Raw genomic sequence first — 12,812 nt, forward strand, 5'->3', positions numbered from 1 at the left:
CGCTTGTTTGCCAACCTAGTGACAAAAAAAAAAAAACGGCACTTACTAGCAATTTTTGTGGACTTGAAAAGTTGAGGAACATCGTAATTTTAAATACTAGAAATACCTCACTTCACGGCAGATACTCTGGTATGAATTCTTACGTTACTACTAGATAATGCCTAATCTTTTAAACATTTTTAGAATTTAACAAGTACATACCAGCAAAAAGAAAGTTCTTTATATTATAAGAGATTTATAAAATATTTCAATAAAAAGAAAACATAAATATAATTGATATTTACCCATACTTTTACTCGGAAGGACTATTTATAAGATAATAATTATTAATTTCCGATTAAAAATAAATACAAAATTCAAAGTTATGAGTAATACTCGTACATAAATATTTCTTGAAATGATCTCGTTAAGAAATCTTCTGTCGATGTTAATGTGTTCTAAATAAAATTAATACGTTAATATTCGAATAGCTTCTTTTCATTTAAGATTTGAAATTGATTTTCAACCACAAAATTTATTATTTCATTATAATGGGAGCCCAAACTTATATCACATAAATATTACTTTAATTTTCGTTTCGTTACTTTATACTTGCCAGTTTTAAAATGTCTTTCTTAAACGTTTTGAACACGATTTTAAAAGTGATGTGTTGAAAAATATTGTACGTCGGTAAACCAATCTTGAAATCCGATTCTATAAAGTCAATATACAACTTTATACAAATATATAAGGTACTTTTGATAGTATACCATCTAGAATTCTACTGTGTAATAAAAATCATTAAATACTTTATAAACAGTCATTGATATACAAAATTACAAAAGATATCATAATTATTATACATAGCCTTGACCTAAATATTGTTAAAAAGAAAAGACATTTTTCTTCTATTGCACGTAACATTTATTTCTACTACAGTGTGTTAGTTTAATACATTAATATAAAGCCAATAAATATAAATGAAGTTTATTCGAAGTGGTCTCCATTGGCTGCAATATAGTTATCAATAGAAGCGCGGGCTCTTTCCATGGGAAAATTCTTCAAGCCAATCGTATGGATTGTTTTAGGGACTCCAAATTATCATTGCATTAAGAGCAAGCCATACTATCTAAAACTGACCATAAATCATAATCCAGCGCATTAAGATCGGGAGTAGATGACGGCCAGTCTTCAGCTCTGATAAAGTCCGGAATGTTGGTCTGAGTCAACCAAGACTGGGTGGATCGAGCTTTATGACCCGGTGCCGAGTCTTGCTGAAAGGACCATTCTTGGTTATTGAACATGGTGTTGTTAAGGGGCTTGTGGCGACATCTATCGCGCGAAATACGAACGACTACGAACTACGTAATTAGAGAAAACTGACGTATGCTACATCGCGCTATCAAAGTTTTCAAAGTGATTAAGTATATATACAAGATCCCGACAACAACCGTTGGGGCGGTAGCCCGCCAGACACAACACCCGTCTGGTTGGAGGATCCTCCCTTTTCGATGGCGGACGCGATTCTTCACACTAAACTTCCGTCTCAAGAACGTTGTTTGATACACTTGTGCCGATGTTTTGATACCTTTTTCACAAAAATATGGCTCAGTCACTCCTTCATAGCTAACATCCCACCATACCATCACTGAAGTCGGATAATGGCCACGTTGTACTCTGTTGACTAATTGGAAAGCTTCCTTAGAGCTTTGAGCATAAAAACGGTCATTTTTTGTTAAAATATTGCTCAACTGTAAAACATTTCTCATCCGTAAACAAAATTTCTGTGACCCTTTGCGAACCACTTAAATAGTTGTTTTGGTTTTACTACCCTATTCTTTTTTAAATTATCAGTTAAGAAATGACCAGTGCGTCTCTTTTAGGCTGCAAGTCCCAAGTCATCTTCTAAAATAAGCGACATGGTTCTAGGTGCTATCTTCATCTTCCGAGGTAAAATCTTTTGCTTTCGGGCAGGATTTTTTCGAATTCATTCCCTTACTGCTTTGATCGCCTTTTTCGTACGAACACTACGAGGACGGCTACATCTTTTCTCTCACAAACAGAAGAGGTTTCATTGTGCCTATCACTAAATAGCCCGGTACACAAAAATTTGACTAATACCAAGCGTGTGGAGTTTTATAAATTGTATTTAGCTCCATACCTACTTAGTGTAATGCAATCACAGCCTTTCGGCTCTCTTTATCACTCCACTTCATTTCAATATCACAAAATATTTTACAATGTATTGGCGCGAAAATGAGAAAACACAATGAACAATCATATAAAAATGACAGAATCCAAATTCAAATGTAATATTTTGTTTATTTTTAACATAGTCTAGGTATAGTTTTGTAACAGTATTTATGGCCAGCCTATGTACTCAGCTAATATATCACAAATATATTATTAGAAACACAAAGCATGCCATTTTCATCTAATTATATTATCAATGATAGATTTTTACATTGAAAGGCACATTCAACTTGTGTGTGGTGTGTGGTCTTTGAACACACCGTCTCAGGTTTATCGTTACAACAACTTGGTTGATCACAAGTATTATTGGAATACATTAATACCGATGACACAACACGATGAAAAACATCTGAGTCAACAAAACTCGATAACATGGCATACCAATGAAGATCTACCCTTGAAAAGACAGCTTAAGGAAACTAAATGTGATAGAAAACTTTGACCATCTTTCGTAAGAAAACATTTTCAGTATAGGTTTGTTACAAAATTGCTAATTTTATAATGATATTACGATAACACAAAGCAGACATAATACATACTTTGTTCGATAATCTAGTTTTTTGTATTACATTATGACAGAATCGAACTCTTTTAATAAGACTCCATATAACCATCTATCACTTGGCTTTTCTCTATAACATTAACGGCATAATATTTTTTACTATAGTATAAAGAAAGATAGTAAACATGCATACATACAAAAATGTATGTATGTATGTATGTAGGCATGTATGTATTTATGTGTGTATGTATGTATGCATGTGTGTATCTGTTTATGTATGTTTATATTTTTATAGTATTTATACATGAATTATTTGCTCATGTATATACTAAGAAACTAACGTTACTCTATATGTCTTCCCTTTTCTCCTTCTTTATTTGAATTTTACTGGTAATCGATTTTGCACAACTACAAACGTCTGCTCTTGTACGTCCTAAGATTGGCTGGTATATAGAGAATGCCGCCTTTAGTACAATTCTATAATGTATTTTGCAATAAAGTATTAATAAATAAATAATAAAGTATTAATTTCCCTCCGGCGTGGGGTAAGACAGGGGGATGTAATATCACCGAAACTGTTTACCACTGCGCTAGAGGATGTTTTTAAGACCTTGGATTGGGGGGAACGAGGCATCAACGTCAACGGTGAATTCATCTCTCACCTTCGTTTCGCCGACGATATTGTCTTCTTTGCGGAGACGCTGAATGAGTTAGGCCAAATGCTGGCCGGCCTAAACGAGTCCTCCCAACGGTGTCGGTCTCTGTATGAACTTGGATAAGACGAAAGTTATGTTTAACAATTAAGTCATACCGATACCGGTATCTGTCGATAGTACCTTTCTCGAAGTTGTTCGGGATTATATTTACCTAGGCCATACTATCCAACTAGGCCGCAACAACTTCGAGAAAGAGGCCGATAGAAGGATTCGGTTGGGCTGGACGGCGTTTGGCAGACTTCGTCGAGTCTTCACTTCGAAGATTCCGCAATGCTTGAAGACAAAAGTCTTCGAGCAATGCGTCCTGCCTTTTTTAACATACGGAGCAGAGACGTGGACACTGACGAAGGGACTGGTCCACAAGTTTAAAGTCGCTCAACGTGCAATGGAACGGGCTATGCTTGGGGTCTCTCTCAAAGATAGGATTAGAAATGAGACTATCCGCGAGAGAACGAAAGTAACCGACATAGCCCACAGAATTAGCAAGTTGAAGTGGCAGTGGACTGGCCATCTGTTTTGCAGGACCGATGGTCGTTGGAGCGGACGGGTCCTGGAGTGGAGAGCGCGTCTTGGCAAACGCAGTGTGGGACGTCCCGTTGGATCGACGATCTACGTAAGATTGGATTGCGGAAAACTGGGATGTTTGGCGCGAACTTGGGGGGACCTATGTCCAGCAGTGGACTGCAATAGGCTGAGCTGACAGACTGACTGACTGAAATAAATAATAAATAAACAAATAAAAAAAAACTAAAAGGTGAGTCCCCATACATGTTTGATCAATGTGTTTCCCGTAATTTAAAATATACAGCACTTTCGTACAATAAGGTAATATGCAACCGGTAATTTGCTAGTTCGAATCGTACACATATATTTATCATATTTTAGTATATAATATTGTTTTTGGTTCGGTCTTTTTTGTAAAGAGCTATCTTTGTTTTTTTATTCCTGGTACTTAATAGTTTCTGATTAATTCCGATAAAGACGATGTCTAGAGCCAACATCCAGTAATCAGAGCGTGGAAACTGAGTACCATGTTTTTGCTACAATAACTCGACAAATAATAATACGTCTTAACACTGAGGAACTAAGAACTAGATTGGTTTATGAACTGTACAAAATATGACTTAACGCTGTCGTACACGCAAAAGGATGCTTAAAGATTAAAAAATAATAACAAAAGTGCATTTGTTGACATATGTAGAACGACATTTAAACAACGTTTCTTTATTTACTTTGCGTAAACAATTTCTACATTTTGGATTTCTACATTTTGTGTAAAATTTAAATTGTATCTATTGCTGAGATTAGTAATAGTAGAATAAAGCAAGTTAATAAATAATATTTAGTTAAGGTAAGAGACTATTGTTATATTAGGTATTATTATAGACACTTTAAGGACAGCCAAACTTCAAAATAAGCGAATAAATTCTTCTTTTTCTTCAATTCAATTTGAACGCAAACGCGCACGTGTCACCCTGCTCACATTTTTTGTTGTAATTTGTACTATTTATTTTGTGTTACCCACACAGAGAATTCTAAACAATTTTTAATATCATACCAAAAATCAACCATTCCAGCGGTGATCGAACCTGCATCTCCGACTGACCGTGCCTTAGCCAATTAAGCTATATATGATATGATATTAAAAATTGTTTGTTGTAGATTGATTCTATTTTTAGCTTATGAATATACGAGTTTTAGAACACGTATCATAGATGAAATAGGGTGTCTTTAACATTAGTTGTGATGTTAGTTAAATGATATTTCTTAATAAAAAAGACTTTTTTTCGAAAGTGTCATCCTTTAAATCAATGTCGAGCATTAGTGCTTTTACTTTAAATAGCACGTTTTTTTTTTTTTTTTTTGTCAACCTCGCACTAAATTTCCGATCCAATTTTTTTTAAATAAAGTATAGTAAATTAATAAATAGTAATAAGTAATTTAATAAAGTATAGTAAGTAATATATCCCTTGCTGTTAATCACATAATGCTGGCAGATTCCGGTGGAGCTTCAAGCGCAATCTTGAAAGTACTTTTTTGGCTGATATCTCAGAAACTATACACTTTAGACGAAAAGTTATTGAAACTATTATTGTAAAGAATAAAATTTCGCATCTTATGTTTTGTAGATTTTTTTTGTAAACTTTTGTAAAACATTTAAGTTATTCTACCTAATCCGATAACTATTAAAACTATCTCTTCTACCGATTCATTACAATGGTCTCAGTAATCTGTACCCTAAAGTGCATAGTTTCCAAGATATCACGCAAAATGTTTTTTAAAGATGGCGTTTAAAGCTCCACTTGAATCTCTCAGAAATATGTGATTTTATATTTATTAAGTGATCCTAAAACCTTATAAAAATTGGATCAAAAATTTAGTGCGAGGTAAAATTCTATTTTTACTAGCCTATTAATAATATAATTACTATCGACGGTTTGTTTTCTAAGAAGACAAATTTGAATGAAAAACTTATCGGCCCCTTATCACAGGTGAAGATTGTAACATCAAAATATTGTTCTGCGTTAAATAAAACATGTTTTAATATTACGTGTAATTATTCGATATTATGAATTTATTAGTGAATGACGCCTGTCATTCATCAATAAATTATATAGTTGCATGAAATTTCCGTTTACAGACTTAAGGAAATAACAAAAAACTATTGCGTCAATAACTGTTCAACTTAATTAATAACCTCATTTACGCAATTAATTAAACTTTAAATTGATCATCGTTACGACAATACGACGACGCGCTATTAAAATATAAAAATACTTATATTGAGTTTAAAACCTTATTGTCGACAGAGTTCCGTTAGCTACCTGTCGCGTCCAAGTTTCTGGGAAGGCGATAGTATGCTTGCTGTATTTGAAACGTTATCGCTTTGAATATACTACGATAAGTTCACTTGCTGAGCATGTGACTACTTTACCGTACTTCTTAGTAATACTCGTAAAGTTAAATTAGTAAACTTTTTATAATTAGTTAATATCACTATCGCTATTTTACATTAAGACATTTAAATTAATTATATCTCCAACAAATGTATTTGTAATGGTTATAAAAATCCTTGTTTTAAAGTTTTAGGTTTAATGTATATACCTATTGGAATCTTAAAAAATCGGCAAATATCTACCAATTTAGTCACGTCGAAGGAAATTATTTTTGCTTTTACAGTTCAGCTTTAATAGCATAGAGTTGAACGAACTTATGTTTTTCGAAATAAGTTTGTACCTTTGTATTCAGAAGCGGAGGTTTCTCTGATTAAAGATTCAAAGGACGACACTTTAAAGGAAATATTGTTCGATGTCAAATAAATTTGTTAGTTTATGAACAACAAAATTTTATTTCGTGGCAATAACGACCCGGTAGGCTATTATCATATACAATTACATTACATGTCACGACTTAGTCTGTAACATCCCACTGATGGGCATAGGCTTCTTTCTCCATGCAGAAGGATCAGAGTTTAATATACCACGTTGCTCCACTGCGGATTGGCGGATATATTCCCTACTATGAGTGACGATCGCTATCAGATGAATATGATAACAACCGAGACCGACAGCTTAACGTGATCCCGAGGCACGGTGGGGAGACCCACAAGGACATACATCCAAACCAAATACAAATATGCATCCCGAGCGGGAACGAACCCGCAAAACCAACGCGGTTCTTTATAAAATTTTTAGACAAAAATAAAATAATTTTATAATTAAAAAAATATTTTTTTACAATCTAACGGACTAATAATACTTGGCATATTAATTATAAGTATCTTTATATTCCTGAATAATGTTAATGGGATTGAAGTGTAGCGCAGATAATATTTAAAAGAAGTTGAGGTCAAGAGTCATCTGTAACAGTGAGGTGTTACGCTAAAGCTACCGTCCTGATAGCGCCGCGTTGGGCGTCCGCCAAGGCAATTTGCATCGCTACCCATTTCGGAACATCGCCAAGTCTAGCCGAACAAAACCACAGAGAATTACCCTCCATTCCAATAATAATTAAAGCAAACATTTCACATCCGAGACACGCTGGCCGTTATGGAGCTTATAAAGCATCGGCCCAACTTGCAATTAAGAAACGATGCGAACGTCTATTTGCTGACACGGAAGAGATGCACCACTTGCAATGGTCCATCTCCGCGACGACGCGCGACTAAAGCTAAGCATCCATCTGAACTATACCTTATGTTATTTGCTTACAATAATATTTTTGATATGATAATAAAATTAACATTTACCGCAAGATAAAAACTACTTTATTAAGGAAAATAAAATGTTTTTCTCATCTTCATTATGACAACATCATATAACAAAGTCGTAAATTAAGATTTGTTTGAAACAATATTTCTAATTGTCAATGTGCTAAAATAAATGTTATTTTATTCAATTGTTTTTGATATATAATTACACGTTATGTCGGTAGAATTTATTTACGAGGTGGCAAAAGCTTTGATGTAGCATTGGCTGCCGTCCACCAACGAAACGAACGGCGTGGCATCGAGAGACGACGTGAAACTACCTCTGTTACCAAACAAACGAGATTATTATAGGCCTACAAACACACTGCTTATTATGTCACAATAAATTTACCGACATCATTAAGATGATTCATATATACTAACTAACATTTAGCAAACGCTAAAACTGATGACAAAGATATTATAGATGAGATGTCGCGTCCTTATTTATAAAAAACAAACAATACAATACCCAATGATGATGTATGATTATTTACGGCCTATATACATGTTTAGAATGATAAAAGTTCTTATACTATAAAAATAGTATTTAATGTAGATACTTAAGACTGCAGCAACAGAGAATCCCGCCCACGTTATACGATATGATCCTAGACTACGTAAGTGAGACGTAACCTAATAATGGCAACGGCGCCAGCCTTACAGCCATTACAGATTATAGTTATAATTAATGGGGATAAACACATGATTTCAGAGTTTCTGACTGTCTTCAAATCCACATTTTAAAACTCTTTGTCTATACTATAACTGAGTTGTTTAAATTTAATATCGTTATTTGATGAAACGAGTTTCATATGGTACTTATGATAATAGCTATTTTCCTAATCATCTTGAGTAATGCTCTTTCATTACACGATTTACACGATACTCACATAAAAATTACAAAGGACAAATTAAAGTACATGCTCATTTGTCCTGTTTTCTTCGTGATTCATTTTCGCTTAGTTTATCTTTTATTACAAAGTACTTTTTGACGTTAGATATACGATAAAGATAAAGTATACGATAAGATAGGATGACGACGACGTTGTGTTAGGATAGGGAATGTGATAATTATGAAAGGTTGTTTGACAGATATAAAGAAACATCGGACCTTTTTTTGGACCTCTAATTACTACTTATCGCGTTTAATACTAGCTGACCATTGCAACTTTACCTGCATTGATTTTAGCGATGACTGGATGCTTTTATGAGTCATGACGTGACTTTTGAGCCAAGTTACGGTAATTTATTTAAGTATCCTGAATAAAAGCTACAATTGTGTAGATAGCTCAAAGCAAGGAACACGTGAAATAACTTCCAAAGTTTTTCAAATGCTCAATTTCCGTTTAAAATTTATCTCGTGCTCGTTGGTGAATGAACATAATTATAATATCAATAGTGTGAAGCTTCCAAGAACATTTTTCTCTACAAATCATATTAAATCATATCATATTAAATTGTGTAGTGGAAATTAGTTTTTTTTTTTTTTTTTTTTTTGTTTTTTCTCTAGAAACCAAAATTAGGTAATAAAGTTGTTTGGCATATTAATCTTAAAAATTCTTGATTTTTGTAAACTACCTTCAATAAGTAGAAACGTTCCACTGTATTTACGTAAATGCAACAGTCAAGTGCTAAAGCTCATAGGATACCCAAGCATTCATGCTGTCTTTGGCGCTCTTAAAATAGTGTCATCTGTATTAATGCCAAGATTAAAAAAAAATGATATAGAGAACAGAAATGGCATAAGTAGAGAAATGGGAAATAAAAACTTTTTTTATATAAGTAGTGCCGAAGATCACGCGAAATGGACCCATTTAGATATAAAGAACAAAATATGAGGGAGAAAGAGTAGAAATATTATTATTTTTTTAAATCGAATATATTTACATGTCATTATATATTTTTCATAGCTAATATATTTGTAATACGTCCAAGACGAGAAAGTTTTGTTGTTTTTGCATCCTTTACTGTACATGCTTCATCAGTAAATTTTGGATGATATGACGTCATATTTATTGGTAACGTAAAAATAATTGCGGATTCAAGATTTTCCTCAATGAGATTGTTCAGAGGAGAACAAAAGTCCTTCTTGTCTTGATTATCAAGGTATGTAATTTTTTTCTTAGTCCATTTTTTTTTAACACTGTGTGACTTTTTATTATTAGGAGACCATGATTCAAGTTTTAATTTTAACTATTCATTATTAGCGCTCTTATTTTTTCATCCTTTAAAAATACAAAGATGTGTTATAAATCTGAATCATAACAATGAATCTTTAAAGACCAATATTAGTTTAGAAAGTCGTAATAAGTTGGCCTGTGGAAACCCTACTAATGCTTTCCCTAAGTGGATGTCTAGTGTAGTTAGTAGAATAAACCTACTTTATCAATGTAACGAGTGCACAATTTAGATGTAATCGAAGTTCATTTTAATTTTATGACTAGGTATTGTCATAGAAATATATAGGCAAAATCATCCTGTATTAAGTAAAAAGAATATTAATGAGTTGTAAGAAACATTAAAATAAACTGAAAGGTGAAACCTGAAACAAACTTTTATTGAAGAAAATAAAACGTCGATTTTGTGCGTTTTAACGAAAATTATGGAGTACCTAATATGTCACAACCATTCTTAACTTTATAAAAATGTAATAAATAAATAGGTAATTAAAAACTGATGACTTTGATATTTTATTATAAAATTCGCACAGAAATTTGTAGACAAAGGCCACCACCTCTGTGATTATGCTCGGCGACGGTAAACATAATTAAAATAGGTACTAATAAAAAAGTATAAATACTACCTACCTCTATGCTAGATCATTCATTGTATTGTGATATAAAAAAATTTGAACTTAGTACAATTCTCAAATGTACATATTACGTTTGTAAATAAACTTATTTTACCCTGCAAGATATTTTAGCAATACCTAGCTCAATGGAACAAATCGAGCCTTGTAAACAAAAATTTAGAATGAGTAAAACCGTATAAATTGGAGGAAAATAAAAATTACCTTATATTTTTTTAAACTTACTTGAGATAATATATCTGTCCCTCTGGCGTTCGAGCTTGTTCCCAACCAGCTGGTAGAGGACCAAGTTCATCCGGAATATGTGACCCCACATCGTAAGATCTTTGCTTAGCATGCTGATGTGGTAGCGGTGGTTGCTGACTTTGCTGTCCCGCTGCGTATGTTTGTTGCAAACTTGCCGGCGAAGAATGTGCTCGGGAGTGGGAAACAGGAGCAGCACCGGTGGCGGATGACGATCCAAATGCCGAATCAGCCGAGTTTTCTCGTGAGTGAGACACAGATGGCGATTTTGAACCGGTCGACGGCGGGTTAAAGAACGACTTTGGAAGCTGTCGCATACGCAGAGGCACCTGTAGCGGTCGTTTAGAGTCGGGCTTAAGCACTGTGTCGAATAATGATTGTAAAACCGAATCAGAATCCTGGTCTACGCGGAGGACCAGGTTCGATTTCTGTTCACCGTCCGAGTTAAGAGCCATGTTTGTGTCGGAACGAATAAATCTCGAAACCGACCTGGCCCACCGCTATGACACAACACTAGCACGCGACGGGTTGGCGCGACGCCACCCGACGTATTCGTAATATAGCGCTCGCTGCGCGACTGACGCATGCCCCGCCCGCACCGCTCGACTCTCGCTGCCTGCCCACGCGCACCCGCGCACCACCCGCTACACCCGCGCAGACCGGTCTTCGAGAACGATGCCCCTCAACCCGCTAAACTCACCTACCTCACCTACCTAACAACTATCCTTCACTTGCATTTACATTTTACACCGTCACTAAAGTTCAATAAAAAAATAACTTGTTGAAAAGTTTTATATTTATTTTCATACACCTGTTAAAAAGCAACATATCTAGCTAGCAGTAAAAGTTTTAACTTTTACGTTAACATCTTTCAAACTAAAGGTACATGTACTTAAATTAACCTAACTGGTCATACTAATTAGGTATATTGACAGTTTGATTGTACTAAATTTGACCATTATTTTTGTAACGGTATTATTTCTAGAACATTTAATCTTTTATGTTTGAGTTTAATTTAATGAGTATATATTTTGGTTCATAACTTATAAAAATATAATAATATTATCTACATATTTAGTTATAAAAGTTAATTAAAAATAATAACTATATTTGACGCAACAATAGTTTATCATCAAAATGAACAACTTCGTCGTCGGTACTTTTACATTTATGGTCATTTTTAAATCTAAGTAATAACGGTTATTATATTTTGTTACTGTAACTAGTATTGCCCGTAAAAATAATAAGTTGTAACATGCACGTTTTTTTTTTTTTTAATCTACTCTACTAGTGTCAAAAATGTGTCAAAAATAATTAAAATTGTTTCAATTAACAATACGATATTCATTTAACTACGATTATATCTAAGTACCACAAAAGTATTTTGTCCCTATCGATAAATTTTAAAGCGTATTAAAATAATTATCAGATAAAATAAATAAAATTGGAAGTAATCTTATTAAAAAGTAAAAAAAAGATTAAAACTTCTATATAACGTAATATGAGATCGTAAATTTTTTATTTTACTTCAAGTTTGTGAGACACACGAACATTACAATAATTCACTCAATAAATAACGTTGTTGATTTCTTTGTATATTAGTACGGGATAATGACTTGCAATGAAATCTAATTACACTTGCTATGTTTTACTTTCTACGAGCACAGACAAAATAATTTAATACTACGGTTAGCCCTTAAGAAAGCAAATATTTATATAGCGCCTTTGTTACACAAAGGTGAAAACTAAAGAGATGAAAATTTAAAATATGTAAAGATTTTATGTCTATTAATATACACTCAATAAATCTAAAACCTATTATTCGACTTTAGAGTATAATTGTCATCCTTTAAAGTTAAAATGTTCTCATGGTCATTTTCAGGTTTCCTCCTATGACTATATAATCGAATAAACGAACCCCAAAGAAAAGAAAGGCAATTCAATCAGCTGGCAAGGTAATTGCATCAGTTTTTTGGGATGCTCGTAGAATCGTAATAGTGGTATATTATTAAAATGACCAACCAATATTATTGCACTCTATTACGTCTATTGCATATA

The 12,812-nt window shown here is 33.5% G+C and overlaps 1 protein-coding gene across 1 annotated transcript in view; it reads right to left on the reverse strand.

Moving 5' to 3' along the window:
• Nucleotides 1–11,427, reverse strand: part of LOC123653875 (transcriptional coactivator YAP1) — a 61,822-nt gene extending 50,395 nt beyond the window's left edge. The window contains exon 1 of the mRNA XM_045589855.1: nt 10,737–11,427. Within this exon, the coding sequence (XP_045445811.1) occupies nt 10,737–11,209 (473 nt within the window). The 5' untranslated portion in view covers nt 11,210–11,427. The remainder of the gene's footprint in view (nt 1–10,736) is intronic.
• Nucleotides 11,428–12,812: the final 1,385 nt, after the last annotated feature.

Source organism: Melitaea cinxia, chromosome 1 (assembly GCF_905220565.1).
Source record: "Melitaea cinxia chromosome 1, ilMelCinx1.1, whole genome shotgun sequence".
Lineage (NCBI taxonomy): Eukaryota > Metazoa > Arthropoda > Insecta > Lepidoptera > Nymphalidae > Melitaea > Melitaea cinxia.